This window comes from Cinclus cinclus, chromosome 2 (genome assembly GCF_963662255.1).
Source record: "Cinclus cinclus chromosome 2, bCinCin1.1, whole genome shotgun sequence".
NCBI lineage: Eukaryota > Metazoa > Chordata > Aves > Passeriformes > Cinclidae > Cinclus > Cinclus cinclus.
This window is the reverse complement of record NC_085047.1, coordinates 117,369,755-117,393,427: the sequence shown is the minus strand read 5'-3', so window position 1 is coordinate 117,393,427 and position 23,673 is coordinate 117,369,755. Positions and strand designations below refer to the sequence as shown.

At 58.3% G+C, this 23,673-nt stretch overlaps 2 protein-coding genes across 8 annotated transcripts in view; one reads left to right on the top strand and one right to left on the bottom strand.

Annotated features, from left to right (window-relative positions):
• NUP98 (nucleoporin 98 and 96 precursor) overlaps positions 1 to 7,158 on the bottom strand; it is a 43,654-nt gene extending 36,496 nt beyond the window's left edge. For 4 of the 6 annotated variants that reach the window (XM_062488232.1, XM_062488234.1, XM_062488236.1 and 1 more), the window contains exons 1-6: positions 7,020 to 7,158; positions 3,722 to 3,825; positions 3,243 to 3,344; positions 2,885 to 3,064; positions 2,070 to 2,209; positions 504 to 611 (exon numbers count right to left, since the gene is read on the bottom strand). In XM_062488232.1, the coding sequence (XP_062344216.1) occupies positions 504 to 611; positions 2,070 to 2,209; positions 2,885 to 3,064; positions 3,243 to 3,344; positions 3,722 to 3,794 (603 nt within the window). In that variant the 5' untranslated portion in view covers positions 3,795 to 3,825; positions 7,020 to 7,158. Of the gene's footprint in view, positions 1 to 503; positions 612 to 2,069; positions 2,210 to 2,884; positions 3,065 to 3,242; positions 3,345 to 3,721; positions 3,826 to 6,776; positions 6,855 to 7,019 lie in introns of those variants that run through there. The other 2 variants (XM_062488233.1, XM_062488235.1) reach the window with 2 other exon arrangements.
• A 405-nt stretch (positions 7,159 to 7,563) lies between these two features.
• Positions 7,564 to 23,010, top strand: PGAP2 (post-GPI attachment to proteins 2). 2 transcript variants are annotated; one of them, XM_062515253.1, is made up of 6 exons: positions 7,564 to 7,609; positions 9,350 to 9,523; positions 10,649 to 10,901; positions 13,605 to 13,699; positions 21,199 to 21,307; positions 21,780 to 23,010. In XM_062515253.1, exons 2-6 carry the CDS (start codon positions 9,359 to 9,361, stop codon positions 21,908 to 21,910), a joined length of 753 nt encoding a protein of 250 aa, XP_062371237.1. In that variant the 5' UTR covers positions 7,564 to 7,609; positions 9,350 to 9,358; the 3' UTR covers positions 21,911 to 23,010. The 2 variants fall into 2 exon arrangements, with proteins under 2 accessions (XP_062371237.1, XP_062371236.1); XM_062515252.1 differs by having other exon boundaries at positions 13,605 to 13,711.
• The last annotated feature ends 663 nt before the right edge of the window (positions 23,011 to 23,673 follow it).

The window sequence follows — 23,673 nt, the reverse complement described above, 5'->3', positions numbered from 1 at the left end:
CCAATCCTCACCAAGGTAAAGGGTCAAGAAAAGCTGCAACACCCATATTTTTGAAAATAAGGACACCACAAATGGGACCTGAACTTAGAACCATGTTTGGACTTCAATGTGATTTCCCAGAGCTTTTTCACATTCTTTTATAAATGATCTGTTTTGAAGGGTCAAACAAAGCAGCCCAAATGGGAAGGCCTCAGGTTGAATCCTTGGGAACAGTGGTTTATAATAAACAACTGAGCTTGGCTGGGTTCCTGCTGTTAGCACAGCAGGGCTGCTCCCTACAGGATTTCATGTATTTCTGACAAGATGGAATTTCAGCTCTTCCTGACCTGAATTAAGCATTTAAACCCAATTGCAATTAATGTGGCGTTGCATTAATTCTTTTATTTGACAGCACCTCGGGTGCACGATGCAGATACTGAAGGTTCATTTTTTTCCACTAATGAGCACAGACAGTAATTGTGGCCCAGAGAGACCCAAGGAAGGCTGGGTCCCCCTGCACTGACCTCGAGGGACTTGCTCTCGTACTCCTTCATGGCAGTGATGCACTGGTGCTTGGTGTTGATGTTGGTGCTCACTCCCGATTTCACCATGGTGTCCGTGCCAGTTGGGGGCTGTGGGAAGGGAGGAAGGGCCAGGTTAAAATCCAGACAAGACTTGGAGGAACACAGCCAGAATTCCCTGCAGTCCCTGGAAAATCCTACAGCTAGCACACACCAGAGGCTCTGTGTGACTGCTCTGCTCAGGTGAGACCCCACCTGCAGAGCCTCCAGCCTGGGGACACCAAGAGCAGGGAAAGGAGCTGGAGCTGCTGGAGAGAGCCCAGAGGAGGCACGGAGCTGCTGCAGGGCTGGAGCCCCTCTGGAGCCAGGCTGGGAGAGCTGGGGGTGATCACCTGGACAGGAGAAGGATCCAGGGAGAGCTCAGAGCCCCTGGCAGGGCCTGAAGGGGCTCCAGGAGAGCTGGACAGGGACTGGGACAAGGCATGGAGGGACAGGACACAGGGATGGGATCTTGGGAATTAGGAACTGTTCCCTGGCAGGGGCTGGGATGGAATTCCCAGAGCAGCTGTGGCTGCCCCTGGATCCCTGGCAGTGCCCAAGGCCAGGTTGGACATTGGGGTTGGGAGCAGCCTAGGACAGTGGAAGGTGTCCCTGCCATAGCAGGGGTGGCACTGAGTGGGATTTAAGATCCCTCCCAACCCAAACACTGTGTGATTGCATGGTTTTATGATTCCATCATCATTTGTACAGCTGAGGCCCCATCCAGGTGTGTTCAATGATGATCAGCAGTGGAATTTGCCCCAGGAACACTCAAAACAACTCCCAGCAATTCTGCTTTCAGTTTCACTTTAAAAGAAGTTTACCTCAGCTTCTGACACAAATCCTGGAGCTCTGCACGAATTTCACTATCCCCCCTTTTTTCTAACAGTGCTATGAAAGTACAAATCAGCAGCACTGCAAGAGCCCAGGCAGCACGACAGCGGTACCCCCAAAGCCTCAGTCTTACATCAGCTCCGTCCAGAAATGAAGAGGGATGAGATCTGCATGAACAAGTTTTTGGGCAGAAGAATTCCTCTTCCAGCAGGCCCCAGTTAGCCCAGTTCCTCAAGGCTGCTCTGCTGGGCCACCCTCCAGGTCCAACTGCCACAGAACTTTGTAGCAGTTACTGAATCCTGTCTTAAAGGGGACTCGTCCAGAGGAGGCAGGACACCACCAGGTCCCATTCCCAGAGCCAGGCTGCCTCAGGAGAGCTGTGCTGATTCTGACCCATCCACAGATGTCCCTAACCCTTACTGCTGCATTTGCCAGGGATCACCATGAATTCCACAGCACTTCCTGGGAAGGCTCAGCTTTAGAAGCTCCTTTTATCCTTCAGCATTAGCACAGCTCTAAACCCAGCAAGCCCGAAATTCTACAGTGTTTGAGAAGGGATGCTTTCAAATCAAGTCAGAACACATACACATGAACTCATTTTTGCACCTCAGTGACCAAGACATCACACAAACAACTGCAAAACTGAATACTTCCCACAGTGAACAGGCTGGATTAAGAAAAAAAAGCAGAACTTACATTAAATTTAATAGTCGTGCCAGTTGGAGCAGCAGTAAAGCTGGTTGGGCCAAAGAGAGAGCCAGATGTGCTCCCAAAGGGGTTGGAAGCGGTGTTGGTGGTCCCAAAGAGCCCTCCACTGCTAGTGCTCGTACCAAAGTCTGAATAAAGCGTAAAAAAGTAACAACATCATGATTAAAACAAACCCAAAGTTTAAAACTTAAGCCTTAATACTTTATTCAAATTAGAAACTAGTCTGAAAATGGAAAAAACAGCTGGGAAAAGTAATTTGACAGCAAAGCTGGAAGCTGATGGTGCTAATGCAGTTCTCTGCTGCAGCAGCTTCCCTAACTCAGCACCCCAGAAACACCAGACAAACCACAGCAGCCAGTTGCCTTCTACTCCCAAGTAGCAGGAAAAAAATAATACAGTAATTTTATAATAAAGAGAATCAGCAAGGATCCTTTTTCAGAAGAGACTGCAAGCAGTTTCTTTTGCCTCATGAAATTACAGAAGAGTTTAACAGCATTCCCTATCTTCTCCTGCCACAGACAAACCTAACTGTAACTGTTCTGCCACAGGATAAAAATCTAAAATCAAACAGCACCAAAACAGATTTCAGGATAAAAAATTGCAGCCAACCACCTTTGGCAATTTATTTAGAATTTAGGGCTGGCATCACAGCTACACTGAGACTGAGGAGCATGTGAGCTCCTCCACTGTATCCTCCTGGAGAAACCCTCCCAGCCCCACCCTGCCCCCTGTCCCAGCGCCCAGGTACACCCAGCTCCCACTGCTCTCCCACCCAACAGCAAAGAGGTGCCAGTTCCACTCACTTCCAAACCCGGCTGGTTTGTTCTGTGCAAAGGCATTACTCTGGGATGAGAAGAGGCTTCCACCAGTGCTGGTGGTTCCAAAGAGGCTGTTTGATGTCCCAGTGGATGTTCCAAACCCAAAGCCAGTGCTGGTGGAGGAGGTGGCTGGTTGGTTGAACGTGGTTGACCCAAACAACCCTCCTGCAGACAGAAACAGGCTGTTAATCCTGCACAACCTCCTCTGCTTGGGGGCTTGGACAGCTTCTTCTGGGCTTGGGAGGGCGTTTGGATGTTTTTCGTTGAGGATTCCTTGGTTTGGGGGTTTTCCCTTTGGCCCCCTCCCTCCCTCCCTCTTTTCCCAGCAGTCCCCGGGCAGCACCTGGCTTTGTCTGCGTGCTCCCGAACAGGCTGCCGGTGTTGTTGGTGGAGCCGAAGGCCGATGTCCCGAAGGCGCCTCCGCTGGTCGTACCAAAGCCGGCATCTGCAAGCACAGCCCGGTGAGCCCCTCACCAGCCCCGCTGGGAACAGCCTGAGCTCCACAAACACCCACAACACACAGCTCTTCCTTCCAAGCCCTCCCAACAAACCCAGCACACCCCCCAGCCACACCGCCTTTGCCTTTTCACTCTTCCTGCAGGAGGAAGTTTGCACAGCAGACACAGAATCCTGCTCGTCCGCCCAAATGAAAAGCTTGGTTTGGGGTCAAGCCTCTGGCTCCTGAACCTCATCCAAGCCAGCTGGAACACCCAGCAGCTCCCTAATTCCATCCCACGAGGGATCACCACCTCCATGGGGTTCTCTGAGCTGCACTCCAGGAAAAGATAGCTCCTCAAAAAACATTCCAGATATTTTACTTACTTTGCCCAAAAGTTGAAGTTGTCCCAAAGCCGGTGCTGCCTCCAAACGGAGTTCCAAAGGATTTGTTAAACATTTTCAGGATGTATCAGGTTTTCTTCCTAGACCTGGAAAGCAGAATTCAGGTTTTATTGAAAGCTCTTCCTGCAAACTCATTTTCCATCTCCCTCATTGCCGAGGGCACCAACCCCACAGCGCTGTGTGACTCCAAACACTGCCAGAACCCCAGGGGGTCAAGGGCACCAACATTCCAGCGACAGCACAGCTCAGGAGGTGTCACTAAATACCACTGTCCCTAAAATTAAGGTGTCACCCCTCATTATGGCTGGAGTTCCCACCTATCTCAGCCTGTGTCCTGGACTGTGGTGATCCCACTGCAATCCCAGGGGTTTCCAGGACTGATTGTCCTGTTCCACCCTCTCTGCCAACTGCTTCAACCACGACAGGGGGAATGCACCGCACAGGGGTTACAGGAATCCCCCCTCCCTCTGCTCCCACTCCTGCACTCCCAGCAGTTGCTGCTCCAGGGGAGTTCTGGCCAGGCCCAATTCCCTTTCCAATCCCCATAGATTATTTACAGCACATTCCCTGCTGCCTCTCCTCAGCCTCCTCCCCCAGCACAGACAGGTACAAACTCTGCTCCAACTCTCTGAGTTTGTCAACAAATCCAACACAATCTTCTCAGCTCTTCGGGCACTCTGTCAGGGAACTGGGGGGTGTTTTCCTGCAGCTCCACCACTGGAAGTTTCAGATTAACCAAAAACTGCCACATTAACAAAAAAGCCAGTATTACCCCCAAAAATGTAATTTTAACCAAAAGTAATGGGTGTAATGATCCAAGAAAAGCCTATTAGCCAGAAAAAAAATGACAATACTGACCAGAAAAAATACACATTACTAAAATAATGCTAGTATTACCCCACCCCCTGGATATTCAGCAAGAAATGCAGGAATTCCCCCATATTCCCAGGTACTCCCTGGCAGCAGCAGCCACACACAGCAGTGCAGAACTAAGAACATCAGCCATTCTAGAATGGCTCACACAAAGAAAATTCCCAACGCAAATAGTTCCAGTGCAAGCCAAAGCTGCCCTTTCCCTGTGCCCTGGTTTGGCAGCTCCCCCACCCCAGGCACAGAGGGACTGGGCACTGTCCAGCACAGCTCCTGTAGGAAATCTCACATCCAGCTGCCCATCCTTCACACTGAAGGGAACACTTCAGTGTTCCCTTCAGCACTTTCTGGGAATGGCCAAATCTGGACTGGGAGCAGCCACAGCCTTCCACCATCCCTGAACAGCTGGAGACCAAATACAGCCCAGAACAAACAGCCCAATGCCACACTTACTGACAGAAGAATTAAAAAGATGAATTGTGTCACCTCCAACTACTACAACAGACACACACCACGATTTTGGAGTGTTAAGGGTCACCTTAAAAGGCAACTGACACAGGCAAATCCTTACAGGCTTCATTCATCCCAATAAGAGAAATTTCAGAGAAATGATCCTGGCAAAAGCCAGGAAAAGCTGCTCTGACAAACTCTCAGAGTTTAAGAGAAGCTCCTGAGAGAGCTCCTGTGGCACAGGGTAACACTGCACCCTGGGCCCTCCTCACCTTCTCCCATGGGATCCCTGAGGCTGGCAAAGCCCTCCTAGCCCACAGAGTCCCAGCTGTGCCCCACGGCCACCTGTCCCCAGCCCAGAGCACTGAGTGCCACGTCCAGGTGACACCTGCAGGGATGGGCACTGCAAACCTCCCTGGGAAGCTCTTGCCAAGGCCTGAGCACCCTTTCCATGGGGAAATTCCTGCTGCTGTCCAACCTGAGCCTCCTGTCAGGGAGTTATGATTGTGAAAAGGTCCACCCTGTGCAACCATTTTCTCCAGGCTGACCCCACCCCAGCTCCCTCTCCACCAGGATCTACTTACAAACACACCACTCCCTTCTATGGAATATTTTCAGCCATCTCACCTTGCCCCAATGTAGGTCTCCCTTTCAGGCCAGATAAAAACCACCTGAACTTTTCCAGCAGTCTGATGTTGTGACTCTCAGTCTTACGTGCAAATTCACAAGTCCCTCATTTTCCATGGTTCCTCTTTTCTAAGTCACTGCTCTCACATTGTTCTGAGAACAGTAGATGCCAATCTCTTCCTAAGAAGAAACCTAAAATATCACTTTCTAATAAAAAACGAGTTATGGAAAGATTTCCCCCTGCCACAGCATGCATTTTGCTCTACTTCACACACACCCCTCCTTCCCTACACCTCGAGGGCTGTGTCCAGTTGTGGCTCCTGCAGGAGAGCCCTGGAGGGGCTGGAGCATGTCCAGGGCAGGGAACGGAGCTGGAGCCCCAGGAGGGGCTGAGGGAGCTGGGAAAGGGGCTGAGCCTGGAGAAAAGGAGGCTCAGGGGGGACCTTGTGGCTCTGCACAACTCCCTGACAGGAGGGGACAGCCAGGGGGGGTCGGGCTCTGCTCCAGGAACAGGGACAGGAGCAGAGGGAACGGCCTCAGGCTGGGCCAGGGCAGGCTCAGCTGGGCCAGCAGCAGGAATTTCCCCATGGAAAGGGTGCTCAGGCCTTGGCAAGAGCTGCCCAGGGAGGTTTGCAGTGCCCATCCCTGCAGGTGTCACCTGGACGTGGCACTCAGTGCTCTGGGCTGGGGACAAGGTGGCCGTGGGGCACAGCTGGGACTCTGTGGGCTAGGAGGGCTTTGCCAGCCTTACTGATTCTAAGCTTCTGTAAACTCAAAAGCTGGACCAGAACTAGTAAAACTCGAGGGTTTTACACAACATCCCTCTCCCACTCGATGCACCCCCCAGCTGAGTTGGGATCCGTCGCATCGAAGTTTAAGAGCAACAGCACAAAATGCACCCAAAACCACCCAAAGAAACCCATGCCAGCAACGTAACTTCAAGTCACATGTAACCACCCAAACTTTAAAGTACACATAATTAACACGACAGTAAATAACTCGCAGCCCCTGGGACAGCCGGGCCGTTACTCCCATCCAGAGCCGCGTATCCCCCGTGGAAAACACCCTGAATCTCCAACCGGATGCGCACCGGGACAACCAAAAAGGTCTAAAAATCCCCAAAAGCGGGCAGCTACTCCGGAGATAGCTGTGGCACAGCTGCCGAGAAATCCCAGTCGCTCACGGCCTTCCCGCTTCCCTCCGGCCCTTCCTCCGTCCCGGGGCCTCCCCGCGCCCCCCCCCACTCCAGGACCACCCGGTCTCCCGGCACAAAAGGCCTGGCGGCGGCGGCGCCACAGCCATGCCGGGCAGGGCGGCCAGCCGCGATGCTCACCGCAGGTTGCGGGAAAGGCTGCCCGAGCGGGGCCCGGTGCTCACGGCGGGTGCCAGGAAGCGCCGCTCGGAGCGGCCGGGCCGGGTCGGGCCCGCGGTGCCGCCGCCGCCTCACGGGGCCGCAGCTGCGTCACAGCCCGCGCGCGCACTCCCGGCCTCCTCCGCGCGCCGCCTCGGCCCCGCCCCGCCCTCCGCTCTTCCGCCTCCCATTGGCCGCGCCCCCCCTGCTCTCGCCTTGATCTCAACGCTGACTGGGTAAAGCGGCACCGCTCACCGAGCGCCCATTGGCCGGGCGGGCCGGAGAGGCGGCGGGGCTCGGCGCTGCGGAAGGGTCCAGAACGGTCCGTGTCGTGGCACCGCCCCACATCCGGGGCGTTTAAGGGGGCGGGGCTTATGCCTCGAAGACCAATCGTGTGTCTCGGCGCGCGGGAGCTGGGCCCAGCCCCTTAAAGGGGCCGCAGCGGGGTTGTAGGTGGGGGAAGAAGAGGAAGAGCCGGAAGAAAGGGAGGAAGGGGAGGAGGCGGAAAAGGCGGAGGAGGCGTGGTGGGGCCGCCGGGCCGGGACATGGAGCAGCGTGAGGGGGGCTGAGCGGTGAGGGTGTGCCGGGGGTCCGGCACTGTGGGGCACGCAGGGTTTGGGGAGATGGTCCCCGGGAGGATTTCTGGGGGATGCCCGAAGGGGTCGCTCACTGTTAGAGCCCGGGGTCCTGGGGAGGGGGGCATCTGCGGGGAGCTCGGGGGAATGGGGGTGCCCGGGGAGGGGTCTCAGGGGTCTCTAGAGCCGTGTGGGGTACCCGGGGCAGGTCTTGGGGTGGTGCAGCCCCTCTCCTGCAGGACAGGTCGGGGCCATTCAGCACGGGATACAAGATCTTTAGCTTTTATTTGCCCTCTGGGGGCAAGACCCTCGGGGGGAGGGAGGGCAGAGGCTGCGGGGCTCCTGCTGTGGGGTCCCCGGTGTGTCCCCACGGCCGAGACCCCCGAGGGAAGGGCAGGGTTTGGGAGCTCCATTCCCCGGCCCGGGCGGTGGGAGCTCTTGGGGGTCCCGGGGAGGGGAGCCTGGGCCGGCCGAGGATCCCCCTCCGCACCCGGTCCCGGATCATGGGAGTTTCCCTTTCTCTTTGCTTTTTTTTCTCAAATCATTCCGTCACTCTGTGCCCAGCAGCCCGGGTGGGGCTGAGCTCCGCGTCCTGTGGCCCCTCGGTGCCTGGGGTGGGTCCATCCCTCGTTGTGGGGGCCTGTGGTGCAGGCAGAGAGGGGCCGTGCTGCCCTGGGGCACTGCCCAGACGGCTCCGGGATTGTCCGTAAATCGGATTTGTCCCGCAGCCAGGTGGTGGTGAGGTGGGATCCATCCCAGCCTGATCCTTTGGGGCAGGGGGGAGCCCTGGGCTCGGGGGATCCCTGTTCTGGGTGTCTGCCAGGCTCCAGAGGTGCCCGTCCCAGCGTTCCCAAGCCCCAGCTTCGTTGTTGTGTGGGGTTTGAGCTGCCCTGATTCTGCAGCCGGGGGTGCATGGAGTGTCCTGAGCTGGCTGGGACCAACAGGGATCTTTGATCCCCCAGCAATCCGAGCCTGGGCGTCCCTAGCAGCTCCTGGAGCTCTGGCAGCCTCGGGGCCGTGCCCATTCCCTGGGGAGCCTGGGCAGTGCCAGCACCCTGTGGGACAGGGAAGAACCAGTGCTGCCCGTGCAGGGCCGGTGCAACGGAGCGAGCATGAGTTGTGGGAGCCGGGGCCGTGGGGATCTGTGGGAGCCGGGGCTGTGGGGTCTGTGGGGCCGAGCTGTGCCGGAGGAGCCGTGGCTCCCAGCGGGACCGACAGGCAGCCTGGCTGTGTCAGCGCTGCCCCGGGTGCAGGGAATGCTCTGGATGAATCCCATGGGACAGGGTTCACGTGCCCTTCCTGCCAGATCCCTCTGGAGAGCTGCAGGGAACAGCTCTGCTCTGTCCCTGCTCCCTGTGAGTCTCGAGGTTCCTGTGTACCCCTAATGGGTACATGTATGGGTTCCTGTGTGCCCATAATGGGGTTGTCTTTGCCTGTCTGTGCTGCCCATCCTGTGTTTGAGGGGGTCCCACAGGTGTGAGGGGCTGGGCTGTGTGTTTGAGGGGGTCCCACAGGTGTGAGGGGCTGGGCTGTGTGTCTGTGGGGTCCCACAGGTGTGAGGGGCTGGGCTGTGTGTCCATCCCTGCCCAGGGCTGTGTGGGGCTGGACAGAATCCCAGAATCACTGAGTTTCAAAAAGCCCCCAGGGCTATGGAGCCCAGCCTGTGACTGATCCCCACCCCGCCTTGCCCAGACCAGGACAGAGCCTCCAGTCAGACATTTGCTTGTTTTTCTGCAGGTTTCCAAGATGCTGCAGGTCCCACTGCCGCTGGATCGGGACGGGATCCTGTTCCGGCTGCGTTTCACCACGCTGGCCCTTGGGACTGTGTTCTGCCCCCTCTTTGGGTTCCTCTTCTGTGTAATTTGGTCTCTGCTCTTCAACTTCCACGAGACGACTGCGACCCACTGTGGGGTGAGAGACTCCTGTGAGAAAAGCCCGTATTCCTGGGGGGTGACAGCTCCAAAGTCCTTGTGGGCTCCTCTCCCTCTTCCTGGGCTCTCTTCTCTCCTTTTCTGGCCTCCTCTCCCTCCTTCTGGGCTCCCTTCTCCTCTTGGGCTCTTATCCACTTTCTGGATTCCTCTTTCCTCTTCTGCCTCCTTCTGGGCTCCTCTCTTGGGCTTTCCTACCAGAGGTGTCAGAATCCAGAACAAGCTGCATTGTTTCCTTGTTCTTGTAGCACCTCAGGGCTGGCAGTTTGGTTTTGTGCTGGTACTGAGGGCAGTGCAGACTGATCAGGCTGGTGTCTGGACTGGGCACGCTGGGGGTTTGCAATTGCAGTGAGGAATAAAGGTGGGGAAGCTGCAGGGAAATTCATTGTCCTGAGGAGGGGCTCAGAGGTCTCAGGTCCAGAGCTGCTGCCTCCAGGTCTGCTGGAGTTCAGAGGAGCCACAGGTGTCTGGGGAGGGAGGGCTGCAGCTCCATGCAGGATGAGACTGGGCTCCTTCCCAGAGCTCTCAGGCTGCTGGATGAACAGCCAGATATGAGCTGGGAATGGAGAGCAGGAGTCACCCCACACCAGTAGGAGAACTTCAGCAGGGCCAGGAAAGGGGGAATGGCTTCCCACTACCAGAGGGCAGGGCTGGATGGGATTTTGGGTAGGAATTGTTCCCTGGCAGGGTGGGCAGGCCCTGGCACAGGGTGGAATTCCCAGAGCAGCTGTGGCTGCCCCTGGATCCCTGGCAGTGCCCAAGGCCAGGTTGGACATTGGGTCTTGGAGTAACCTGGGACAGTGGAAGGTGTCCCTGGGCCTTAAGGTCCTTCCAACCTAAACCACTGTGGGACTCTATGGACCATCAGGAGTGTAATGACAAGAAACCTGAGGAGGTACCTGGCAGGGTCCCCCAGCATGCCCCGCCTGGGCTGGGCTGTGGGATCCATGTCCCCATGGGATGGACCAGGGGCACTGCCGCCATACATTCCCTGAGTCTGGGAGTAGGAATAAACTCATTTAGAATTCAGGGACAGTTTGAAAGTCTGGAAGAGGATGGCTATGAGGCTGTGCCCTGTGCCTGTCCCCACAAGCCCGTGTCCCGGCAGGTGCCCAACTACCTGCCGTCCATCAGCGCGGCCATCGGGGGCGAGACGCCGCAGCGCTACGTGTGGCGCCTGTGCATCGGCCTGCACTCGGCCCCGCGTGTCCTCGTGGCCGTGGCCTACTGGAACCACTACCAGAGCTGCCACTGCCCCCACCCCCGCTACCTGCGCCTGTGCCACGTCACCCTGCTGCTCAACCTGCTCGAGAACTTCGCCCTCCTCATCCTCACCTACGTGTCCTCCACCGAAAACTATGGTAGGTGGCACTCCCCGCCCGCCCGGGCTTGCCCTGCTGAGCCCTCTCTTGGGCTGCTGCTGTGCAATGAGGCAGTTTGGAGAGGAAAAGTAGTTAAAAACCCCCAGAGCTCGTATTAAAGTTACTAGTTACAGAGGAATGATGTGTGCATAGCATGCAGATAGCCATGCTCTTCCCACAGTTCTTGGTTGCTGATACTTGGTTGAAGCCAAGGGTTCAGGTTAGGGATGGAGCCTGGGTCAGGCCTTGGCACTTGGCTCCGCCCGTGTGCCAAGTCCCTGCTCCAGGGGTGAGGGCAGGTGAGCAAGGTGGGTCAGAGCTCATCCTGCTTCCCCTCCATCCCCACAGCTAGGCTGGACTCTGAGCTGGCTCTGCACCATACCTTCACATACCCTCCCCAGGAACCTCTGGGGGAAATTTCATAGAATCAAAGAGTGCCAGACTAGTCTGGGTCAGGAAGGGACCTCACAGCCCATCCAGTGCCATGGGCAGGGACACCTCCCACTGTCCCAGGCTGCTCCCAGCCCCAATGTCCAACCTGGAACTGGGCACTGCCAGGGATCCAGGGGCAACCACAGCTGCTCTGGGAATTCCACCCTGTGCCAGGGCCTGCCCACCCTGCCAGGGAACAATTCCTAATTCCCAAGATCCCATCCAGCCCTGCCCTCTGGCAGTGGAAGCCATTCCCTGTGTCCTGTCCCTCCATGCCTTGTCCCCAGTCCCTCTCCAGCTCTCCTGGAGCCCCTTTAGGCCCTGCCAGGGGCTCAGAGCTCTCCCTGGAGCTTCTCCTGTCCAGGTGATCACCCCCAGCTCTCTCAGCCTGGCTCCAGAGCAGAGAGGTTCCAGCCTTCTAATAAGAACAGGAATTCCTTCTAGAAACAGAATCAAGAGTTTTTCAGGTGAAATCCATGTGTCCGAAACCTTGTCATGACAAGCTGGGAAATTGTCTTCCCCCACATGGTCTCACCTCAGAAGGACATAAGTGCTACTGCTGATATCCAGCTGCTGTTTCAGCCTAAGATCTGGAGGAGGCACCAGGGATTAACTGGAGAGCACTGAAATGCAGGAGCCAGTAAGGTGGTGCTGTTGCAGTGTGAACAAACCCCATGCTGGGATCTGTCAGCAGGACAGTAATGTGTTGTCCTTCCCTGCACAGCAGGATGGTGATGATGGATATTGTGTCCATCTGTGGGCTGGAGGGGGACTTTGAACCAAGAATGGAGTGCCAGGCCAAGAGGGAATGGCTTCCCACTGCCAGAGGGCAGGGCTGGATGGGATCTTGGGAATTAGGAATTGTTCCCTGGCAGGGTGGGCAGGCCCTGGCACAGGGTGGAATTCCCAGAGCAGCTGTGGCTGCCCCTGGATCCCTGGCAGTGCCCAGTTCCAGGTTGGACATTGGGGCTGGAGCAGCCTGGGACAGTGGGAGGTGTCCCTGCCATGGCAGGGGTTGGGATGAAAAGGTTTCTGAGGTCCCTCCCAACCCATACTGTTCTGGGATTCAGGGCTGTAGAGTTGTGAATGGAGTCCCAGAATCTCCTGCAGCCTTTGGGGTGAGGATGGTTTGTGGTGGAGCCCAGTGACAGGGACGGCAGGACAGGAACCTCCTGCTGATGGAGCTCGTTGGTCTGGGACCTGTCCCTGCTCTGGTCACCCTCCTTGTCTCCTGCCTGCATTCCCTGGCCCCATGGCAAGGTGTTCCTGCTCCCCTCCTGGCAATGTCCCCTCATGGCAGGGTCTGCAGCCTGACCTGCCCCAGGGGCTTCTCCAGCTTGTCCAGGCCTGGCCCCTGCCCTTGGAAATCCAGGTGCTGCTTTGCACTTCGGCTACCTGGGCCAGCCTGGCCCCATGCAGAGCCCTGGAGGGGAGCCCAAGGTGTGAGCAGGCAGAGCTGGCCTGAGAGCTGAGGCTGACCCACTTCCTGGGATCCTCACCCCAGACTAATCCCTGGCTGGGGGGAAAGTCTCAGCACTGAGCTGCCGTGCTCAAGTTAATCCTCCCTGCCTGTGGGGCACCCCAGCCTGACCTCTCCCACCTGTGGTGCCTCACTCCTGGTGTGCTTCCCTTCCTCTGGCAGGGAGTACTGGTACTCAGATGGCTGGGAATTCAGCCTGAGGTTCAGCTTCTGGACAAGGGGCTGCAAAATTCTTTTCAGAGCAGCACTTATGAAAATCTCTGACCTGAAGGTGCCGGTGTTGTTTGGGGTTTGGGGCCTTGGGAGCAGCTCTGGCTTAGCCTTGCTCCAGCTGCTTTCCCAGCCTGATCATGTACCTGGGCTAGGCCAGGCATGCACGAGGCAGCCTCAGTGCTGCACGTGAGGCTGCTGTTGAGCAGGTAGGTGATAAAAGCGGCCAGAAGGTGGACTTTCCTGAATTTTGGACTGGCTTACTCTGCACCCACACTTCCTGTGTCTCAGTTTCCCCATCTGTAGAGCAACAGTTACAATGCTGAACTGTTCCCCAGGGTCCCTGAGTTTACAGCCATGTGAAGTGATGGTCCCAGAGCACAGAAACGCCCTCCTGGCACTTTGGGATAAATATTGCAGGCACTTTTATCCTCTTCCAGGGAGCCCAGAGGCAGCATGAGCAGGTTATGGAGCTGTGCTAGGGCTCCCAGCAGAGCTCAAAGCCCTCCCAAATCCTGCCCCATGTTCCCCTTGTGCTCCTGGCTTGGATTGAGCAGGAAACCTGTTGTTTGTTGATCCAGCAATCCACGAAAATGCCTTCATCGTGTTCATCACATCGGCCCTGGGCCACATGCTGCTCACCTGCATCCTCTGGAGAATGACTAAGAAACACACAGTAAGTCCCGAGGTACAGACACTTTCCTTTTTTCTCTCTATGCTGGGAACTGGGAGGGGGCTCTGGGGCTGTGCCAGGACTGGGACAGGGCTCTGGGACCGTGCTGGGAGTTGGCAGGGAGCTCTGGGCTGCCACTGAAGGGCTTTGGGTGTCCTTGCTTGTGAAATAACCCTGAGCAGGTGCTAGAGGAGCCAACAGCAGCAGGTGAAATGGAAAAAGTCACCAAAATTCATTATTTATCAAAGCAAAGTGGAAAGGAAGGTTTTAATTTCCTATTTTCTGGTTTTGTCATTGAATCACAGAATTATTTTGGTTGGAAGGGACCTTAAAGCCCAGCCAGTGCCAGCCCTGCCATGGCAGGGACACCTTCCAGGCTGCTCCCAGCCCCAGTGTCCAACCTGGCCTTGGGCACTGCCAGGGATCCAAGGGCAGCCACAGCTGCTCTGAGAATTCCACCCTGTGCCAGGGCCTGCCCACCCTGCCAGGGAAGGATTTCCTCCCAGTATCTGATTAAATTTTCATTGAGAGATCATATTGGAAACCACTATTGGCATCCCTGTGGGTTGGGATTACTCATCCCTTTTCCATGCCTGTTTCTAAGCTGAAGTTGGCTTCCCTGTGCTGGGTGAGAACTGCTGGTCCTGCTGGCTGTGAGCAGCCAGCAGCAGGAGTTGTTCTCCTTTTGTTCCAGATTGACTCTGTGGAGCAGGCTGGCTCTGGCTCTTTTTTCTGAGGAGGAGTCAGGGGGTGCAGGGAGTAGCTATGGGGGCAGTGGGTCCAGTGGTGGATCCAGTCAGGGGCTCCTGGCCCCATTGTCTGGATGCAGCTTCTGTGCTGTGCTGGTTTGTGGCATGAGTCCTGGACCACAGGCAGGACATACAGGTTGGTCCTGGATTACTGGAGAGGTGGGCAGGACATACAGGTTTGTCCTGGGCTGTGGACACTCACAGCCATGGACAGGAGAGGAAATCCAGGTTTGTCCTGGGCTGTGGGCCCTCACAGCCATGGACAGGGCAGGACATCCAGGTTTGAGGCTGTGTGGGATCTGCTGCTGTGCCCACGTGGCTCCTTCACGCTTGGCTTCACCTATGGGTCTGGGCTCCCTGGATCTCTGTCCTTTCCTCTCAGAATACTTCTCCCCAGCGGATCTCAGGGCAGCCCTGGTGGTCCCATGTTGAATGGGGAGGGGTCCCCTCCCCAGGGAAGGTGACACTTTGCAGAGCAGAGCCCTTGGGAGGGGTGTGCCTGTGTCCAGGGCTGGAGGGCTGGACAAGCTCTCCCAGGGGACTGTGAGCAGGGCTGCAGGGTGGGTGCTGTGCATGGGCCCCACGTCCCAGCAGGACATGTTGGGGGCCCAGCTCTGGAGCCCCAGAGCAGCTCCTGCTACATCACCACTGTTTATCCTCCCCTTCCGCCAATTCACCAAGCCTGTCCCTGCTGCCTTACTCCAGAGACCTGCAAAAGAAACTTCCAGCAGCTATTTGGCTGTAAGACTCTTTAGGAGAGGGACTTGTGGAGATGCTGAGACTCTCCTCACTTACTGGGAAGTGATCTGTTCCCTCTGGTGATATGGGAATAGCAGGAGCTCGCAGTCATTCCTTGGCAGCTGTCCCACAGCTTCCTTTATTTCTGTCATATTATTTTGGCTTGTCTTTTTTCTGGGTGAGACCTCCAAGGCCCTGGATCTCCTCCCCTGCCACATCACCCACTGGTGCTGGTTCATCTCCCCTGCAGTAGGCAGGGATGAGGCATCCAAATCCTGGGCTCAGTTTTGGGCTCCTCAGGGCAAGAGAGCCTTTGGGGAGCTGGAGCATGTCCAAGGAGGGGAATGGAGCTAGGGAAGGGGTGGAAGGGGCTCAGCCTGGAGAAGAGGAGGCTCAGAGAGAACCCTGTGGCTCTGCACAACTCCCTGACAGAAGGGGCAGTGAAGGGGTCACACTCTGCTCCAGGGGACAGGAGGAATCAGCCTCAAGCTGTACCAGGGGAGGTTCACATTGGATAGTGGAGAAATCCCTTCCCAGATAGGGCTGTGCAGCCCTGGCACAGCTGCCCAGCAAGCGTGGAGTCCCATTCCTGAAGGGATTTCACAGCCGTGTGGATGTGACACTTGGGGACATGGTCAGTGCTGGCCTTGGCAGTGCTGGGGAACAGTTGGACTCAGTGCTCTCAGAGGGAGCTTCCAGCTTCATTCATTTTTGTGATTCTACCCGACTGCACATCTCTGAGAGGAAGGGCAGGGAACATGGTGACACCTTGGCTGAACATGCCACCACCTGGCACAGTGCCACCACCTGCTTCCTCCTTCCATCTGCAACAGCCCTGCTGGTGAAGGTGAGCTGCCCTCGGGGTGCGTGGTCACCCCAAAGATGGGTGTTTCCCCAAGGAGACAGGAGCCCCCCAGGGCCAGCCCTGACCTGAGGCCACTGGGGCGCAGTGTCCCTGTGCCCGCTCGGGTGTCCCTGTGCCAGCTCTGGTGTCCCCACAGGATGGAGCTGTCACCCAGGGCACGAGGGTGAAGGGTGAGGGAGGAGGAGGAGGTTGAAGGCGCTGCGGCTGAAGACGCAGCTCCCAGACTGGCCGTGCCGGGGAGAAGAGGGCACAGTGCTTGTCACACCACCAGGCGTCACCTTTGGCTAAGGCACTTCTGTCAGTGCAGCTGCTGCGTCCCGTGTCCCGCGATGCAGGTTGAGTTCCTGCTGTGACTCGTTCCCTGGATCCTCCAGGCTGAGTGGGGTCTCCACTATCTGCCTGGATTCCTCAGGCTCCAAGCCCTCCGCTCGTGGCTGATGGCCCCTGGTGGGCTTGGCACAGTTCCTGTGACACCCGTGGCTCACTTGGCTCGGCAGTGTGGGACAGTGGGACACGGGAGGTGCCACTGCCACGTCCTTGCTGCGTCCGAGGCCTTGGGCAGTGCCAGTGAGCTGCCCAGCCACGCTCGTGGGGCTGTTTCAGGCCAGGGCACGGCTGATCCCTCCGTGTGCATCACGGCACCTTGGGGACAGACTGGCTCGATTTGTGTCCCTCGTGGGGGTCTTTATTCACATTTGCTGCCCCCAGCCGTGGAGCTGGCAATGGCAGGAGGGGACAGGGAGGAATGGCTCTGGTCCCACGGTGTTTGTCCTTCCTTCCTCCTCAGCAGATGGTCCCCACAGGCTTCAGGTTCTCTAGGGCTAAAGCTGGGACCATCTGCAGGACAAACTCGGTGTGGGGAGAAGGAAAGGTGGATCTGTCTGGAGGAGGGAACAGGGGGGCTGTGCCTTCCCAGCCCCAGGCTGACACCCCTTTTAGCACTGCTGGAGGTCTGGCAGCATAGGAGGGACAGGAATTGGTCTTGCAAAAGCTTCTTGTCCGGTGGGACTCCTGTTGCAACTGCTGTTCTCAGAGGGCAGGAAGGTGCAGAGGAACTGGTTTGTAATGGGGAAGTACTGGTGGTTTCCAGTTACGAGGTGGCAAATGGTGAAAGGAAAACAAAGCTCTGCAGGAGGGGAGAAAAGAGAAAGCAGGAGAGGGAAGAGGGGAAGGAGCAAAGCAGAGGAAGAGATTCTGTGGAAAAGGGAAGTGGAGCCTGGAAACCTTCATCTGTGGCTGGTCACTGCACCCCGTGCTTGGTGCTTGGCTATGGTGTGGGAGTGCCCACCTGGGCTGGCAGCTCTGCTGTTCTTGGCTGGCTGCTCGTCCTTTAAACCCTCCTTCCCCCTAGCCCTGAGGCGCAGAGCTGGGCAGTGGGGCAGAGCAGTTTCACTTCTTGTTTGCAAACACATTTGTCCTCCCCCGATCAGGGCTGGCAGCCCCAGCAGACACTGGTGTGTGCATGTGGTGGTCACTGGGCTGGCTGGCTCAGGCCCATCAGATGAGACCATGGAGATGTTCCAAGGGTTGGAGCTCTGGAACCAGCCTGGGAGAGCTGGGGGTGCTCACCTGGACAGGAGAAGCTCCAGGGTGAGCTGGAGAGGGACTGGGGACAAGGCAGGGAGGGACAGGACACAGGGAATGGCTTCCACTGCCAGAGGGTAGGGCTGGATGGGATCTTGGGAATTGGGAATTGTTCCCTGGTAGGGTGGGCAGGCCCTGGCACAGGGTGGAATTCCCAGAGCAGCTGTGGCTGCCCCTGGATCCCTGGCAGTGCCCAAGGCCAGATTGGACACTGGGGCTGGGAGCAGCCTGGGACAGTGGGAGGTATCCCTGCCATGGCAGGGGTGGCACTGGGTGGGATTTAAGGTCACTTACGGTCCATGCTGTGGCCAATGGAGCTGGGTCCTGCTCTTCCACTGGTCCCTAGGCTGTATCCCACAGTGTCCTGCTCCCCGGGCATCTGCAGGGCACGTGGGCTGAGCCCAGCCCAGGCTGCAGCCAGTGCAGAGGCACAGGAGGCTCTGGGGCACAGCCCCCTCTGTCCCCTGGGCCCAGCCGAGCCCTGGAAGCTGGAGCAGGGTGTCTGAGCTGTGTCCCTGCCACAGCAGAGCCGTGTGAGCAGCAGGGACCACAAGCACCTTGGTGACCACGCGTGGTTTCACCCCAGCTCCTCGCAGCACCCCTGGGAGCGCTGGCGGTGCCTCAGACAAGCCCTCTATAAATAGCTGAGATCTCAGTGGGGCCCTTTGGCTCTGGGCTCTCTGCACAGACCCGGAAACCCTCGGGAGGAGCTGGGTCCGGTGTGTGACACAGAGCCCTGCAGGTCCCACTTGTCCCCCAGGAAGGGGTGAAGACTCCAGGGCAGAACCAGTGCTTGGGAGGTCCCTGCAGAGTGAGTTGTTGCCGTTTAAGATCACTGTCATCCCTGTCCCCATCAGGAACTGCGGGGTAGGCACAGTCCTTCCTCTCTGGCAGCAGTGGAAGAAGCAGGAGCCTCCTGTGCCTTCTTGCTGGTGCCTCACAGCAGCCACCACTCAGCCCTCAGAGCTGCATTTGCAGGGCTCGCCCAGGCTGGGGGAATGAGACCCCAGTGCCTTCCCAGTGGGCTGGGAAGAAGATCCCAGAGTGTGCCCCCGGGCTGGCTCCTGCAGCTGCTCTCTCCTCCCCTCATAGTCCAGCCTCCTGCTCCTGACTCACCTTCAACATGCCTCAGCTCCTGCCTGCCAGCTGGAGTACATGGAATACAACTGCCCTGTGGTTTTCTGAGCCAGACCCACACGCAGCCACAGAGGGCTGGGGTGGCTGTGTGACACTAGGGAGACTTGCTGGAGCCACGGGTGGCCCGGTCTGACTTGCCAGGAGGAAGTTGGTAGCCACAGCTGTGCCAGCCCAGCAGCCCCAGCCAGGCCACAGGGGAGCCTGGCAGCCACTCAGCTTGGAGCACCCCATCCTTGGGATTTTCTTATCCCCCTTTTTCTCACTGGCAGCCAGAGTTTGGTGGCTTCTTGCCAGGCTGCTTGGAGCTGTCAGATCCTCTCCAGGGCTCAGACCTGGGGGGGTTCCTGGTCCTGTCCAGGCTGAGCCATCCCTGTTCTCCCAGTGTTTCTTCACAGCAGAGGTGCTCCATTTTTCTAATCTCGGTGCTCTACTCTGGCTACCATCTGACTCCCTGGACTGTCCTCAGGTGGGGCATCCCCACAAAGTTGGGCCATGGGAAGCAGGGAGAGTGCCTGGCACTGCCTGAGCCCTGAGCAGGGCAGTGGGTCCAGCCCACACCAGTGAGGGGAAGGGCAGCTCCTCTCCATCCAGCAGCTCCTGGAGCTGCCACCATGCTGCCCAAAGTGTGGGCTGGCCCTGTCCCTTTCTCCTGCAGCAGGGCAGGGTGGCACACCAGCTCCCACATCCCTCTGAGGTCTCCATGCACCCCAGGCCCCTGCTGTCCCTGGGTACCCTGCCCGAGCTCTTGCAGGCATCTTCCACGAGGTGCCACCTTCCAAGCCAGCCCTGCTCAGCATGGTGGCATGGTACTGTGTGTCACCTCCTGGGGAGCCTGCCCTGTAATCATCCGGCATTAGGGATTAACACCTAATTATCTGTGTGATAATCCTGTGCCCAGACTGGTAGCGGGGGAGCTCAGAGGGCACCGGGGTGAGCTGAGGGTAGCTCCTACGGGACCATCTCAGAGTCCTGCAGCAGGACCTGGGCCTTGGAATGGGATGACTCGAGCTGTTCCCTGCCTCGGTGCTCCTGGGAGCTCCCTGGTGGCCCCAGCAGGTCCCTGGTGGCCCCGGCAGGTCCCTGGAGGCCCCGGCAGGGCTGTGTGGGCGCGGCGGGGCCATGCTGGGGCTCAGTGCAGCCGTTTGCCGTGGGAGCGCAGTGACACCGTGCTGTCACCACGGCTGTTCCCAGCCACCCTTCCGCTGTGAAACTCGGCACCCGGCTGGGGCTCTGCCACTCCCAGTGGCACTGCTGCTCCTCACGCCCTAGCAAGGCTGAGCTGCTGCTGGCCAGTCAGTCCCAGCATGAAGGGTCAGCCCAGGCCCCGTGGGCTAGAGCTGGTGTCACCCGTGTGTCCCCACATGGTGAAGTACCCGTGAATCCATCCTTCCCCTCTGGATTTTCCTCCCTGGCCTAGTGCCTGGCACGGGTTTGGGGGGGTAATGGAAAGTGTGATGGGGCAATTTAAATTTTCCTTGTTATCAGTGCTCCCTCAGAATGGAATCTTTGTCTCACGTGAAGCGTTAGGCGTGGGGGAAATTCCCCTCCCACCTGTAACAGCCTAGGCTATCTGTGGCATCCCCAGCCCCTTCTGTGGAGCTGAACTCCCCTTCTGCAGAGAAACCCCCCCCTGCTTCAGGGTTCCCCTGCATCCTCCTTGGGCTTCAGACGTGGTTTGGGGTTCCTCTGCCCCCTGGGCTGTAGGATCCTTGTCCACGACCCTCAGTGTGATGGAAGAAATAGAGGAACTGGGGCTAGTACGTGCTGTGGCTATGGGGGTCACTGCACCCACAGCCCCCAGCTTTGGGGTGCTGGGCAGTGGGTTGGGGGAGCCTATCACTGGGGACAGGCCTGGCCCCTGGGTTGTGCCCCTGAGCTCTGGGGCACAGAAGCAGGGAGCTGGGGTTGAGCTGGCAGTATCCCCATGCTGTGTTCCTGCCCCATCAGGTGCTGGGGGGCAGGATGGGGCCCCCCCTTGTGCCAGGGCATGCTGGGTGAGCTCTCCAGCACAGCACCTGCCCCGCCGGCACCCCTTCATGTGGTTTCCTCCTCCGTGCTGCTGTTGTAAGCGAGGGGTGCAGCACCCGGTGAATTCCCCATGCCCTGGGGCCACCTGCAGCTACCTGGGCCAGGGCAGAGCCTTGGCCCATCCTCGAAGCACCCCAGTGTCAGGGACCCCATATTTGCTGGGACCCCCATGGCTGCCTCACTCCCTGTATCTCCATGTGGGCGTGAGCCCCGTGTGCCCCCAGGCACAGCCCTGCTGAGGGCACCCCAGGCCTGGCCTGGGGGGCTCTGCACAAGGAGTCGGGGTGCGGAGACCCCCAGGGCTGTGTGGGGCCAGGGCAAAGCTTCCTTGGGATGGAATGGGATGGGGATTGAATGGGATGGGATGGGGATGGCATCACCCAGCCCTTGGCCTCTTCCAGGAGCGCAAGTCATACAAGTGGAAGCAGCTTCTCTTCTTCTTCACCTTCGTCACGTTTGCGTTCGCCGTGTGCGTTTACTTCCACCACAACTGGTACTGCGGCCCTGGAGGTGAGGGGGCTGCTTGGGGGGACGTGTGGGGAAGGACTGGGTACTCACTGAATCACAGCATCCTTAAGGTTGGAAGAGATCCCTGGGATCAGCAAGTCCCAGCTGTGCCTGTTGCTCACCTTGTCCCCCAGCCCAGAGCACTGAGTGCCATGTCCAGGCTTCCTTGGACACCTCCTTTGGATGAGCACTCCAATCCTCCCTGGGCAGTTCTTTTCAATGCCTGACCACCCCTTCTATGAAAAAATCCCTTCTCATGCCCAAAAACTCTTCCTGATGCCTGACATCCTCCTAATATGATGCCTTGCCTTCCAAATCCCGTCCCAGGGAAGCTCCAGGTGCCCAGCCACCCTTTCCTCTGGTGGGGGTCAAGCCCTCCAGCCCTTGCTCTGCTGCCCCAAAAAAGTGGCCCGGAGACGCCCCTAGGGCAGATGTAGCTGTGGGTCCCCCTCACCTGCTGTGTTTCATCCCCCAGTGTACACTGTCTTCGCCTTCCTGGAGTACCTGGTTGTCCTGTCCAACATGGCCTTCCACATGACTGCCTTCTGGGACTTTGGCAACAAGGAGCTGGTGGTGAGCTCGCTGCTGGAGGACAAGCACTTCTAGCCAGCCCCGCCCTGGGGGCTCCTCTTCCCTGTCCCGCCGGGGTGTTTGCTGTGCAGCTGCTGTGAGGATCATCCCGAGATCCCAGGAGTGTCTGTCCCTAGCTGCACCTGCAGCTCTTGTCCAGGGGAGCCGTGGGCTCTTCCCAGGGACCCCCTGTCCTGACTCCCTGCCCGCTCCAGGGGGGCAGGACAGAGGAGGAACAGAGATCTGGGGTCTGTTGCTTTGGAGGATGCTCCAGGGTGCTGCTTCCACTATCGAGGCACGAGGGTCCAGCCCTGCCCTGTCCTTTCTTGGCCTGGGGGGGGTCTCATGGTTCCTCCTCCAGGCTGGGGGTCTTGGGGCTAGTCCTCAAAAAGGGCTGGTAGCCTTTTGGGCTGTCTTCAGGCATTGGGGCAGGGCCCATGTGTGCCTGAGTTCCCTCCAGGGGAGCAGGAAGGTGCTGGGCTGTGCAGGGACTGCCTGGAGCAGGATGGGAGCACACAGGGCACAGCAGGTGCTGGGTGCATCCACGTTTCACTCCTGCCTTTCCCAGAAGCCCTCCCAGCAGCACAGGCTGCTCCGGGGGTGCTGTGCCTGTTCCAACCCCGTTTGAGGAGGACGGGTGAGTGTGCTGGTGCTGGAAGTCTTTGCCCCAGTGTCCCTATGTCCCCCCTGTGCTGTGGGGCTGGAGCTGGGAACTGCTGGGGTTCAGCAGTGCCCCCAGTGTGCAGCTCTGGCTGCCAGGGCACAGGGGACATGGCTGGATGGCAGATGGGGGATGACAGTGTCCCCAGGCTCCTGCAATGCTCCTGGAAGGGGTACCTGGAGCTATCTTGATTTTGGGGAGGTCTGCACTTGCCGAGGCTTATCCCACCCCACGCTTGGCCAGGAAGGACCAGCCCTCCCTGCTCTTCATCTGAGCACAGCCACCACCGAGAGTCCCCTGGGATGTCCCAGTGCTCATCCCAGGGCTGGGCAGAGCCTCCTGCAGTGGAAGCTGTAGGGCCCTGGCAGAGCCGGGGCCGTGCTGGCTTCGAGCAGGTCCATCATCAGTGTCCCCATCCATGGGATCCATCCGTGTCCCTGCATGCGTGTGACTTGCTGCCCTGCAGCGCCTTGGCTTTGAGGTGGAAATAAAGCACTAAGTATTTTTGTGAACTCTCGGCAAACACCACAGCATTTCCTCCTGGCCCAGCCTGGCATGGCCCTGGCACAGCCAGCAGGTCCAGACCTGTACCATGGGCAGGATGGGGCTGGAATGGGGTGCAGGACATGGACCCCAGACACTGGGGCTGGAGTGTGGAATGTGGATCCTGGGTATTGGAGCTGGGCTACAAGATGTGACTCCTGGGTTCTGGGGTGTGGATCCCTGGAGCTGGGGCTCAGGATGCAGATCCATGCAGGATGTGCATCGCTGGGGTGTGGAATGGGAATCCTGGGTGCTGGGTGCAGGATGTGCATCGCTGGGGTGTGGGCTCTGAATGCTGGCTGTTGGGGTTGTGATGTGGGACATGGCCCCGGGGTGCCGGATGAAGCCGGGAAGGGTTCAGCGAGGCTGGGAGCCAGCCAGGAGCTGGGCTGTAGGCGTGGGGCTGAGCCCACCCCGCAGCTGGCAGCCTCGGTCCCCGCCCAGCGCCTGGGGCCGCTGACTTGGTTGCGGATCCTGCAGATCTTACAGATGCTGCGGGGCCAGGTGTCAGCACAGCCCCGGGGACGGAGCCTGGAGCCAGGAGGGCTGGCACTGCCGGGACTGGGCAGGGGCAGGGGATCTGCTGGGGGCTTGG

Bases quoted from the DNA above. Each gene is read 5' to 3' on its own strand.
- PGAP2 (XM_062515252.1), top strand. From the start codon at position 9,359: ATGCTGCAGGTCCCACTGCCGCTGGATCGGGACGGGATCCTGTTCCGG. The intron at 9,524-10,648 runs GTGAGAGACTCC...GTGTCCCGGCAG, and splicing joins CGACTGCGACCCACTGTGGG to GTGCCCAACTACCTGCCGTC. The intron at 10,902-13,604 runs GTAGGTGGCACT...TTGTTGATCCAG, and splicing joins GTCCTCCACCGAAAACTATG to CAATCCACGAAAATGCCTTC.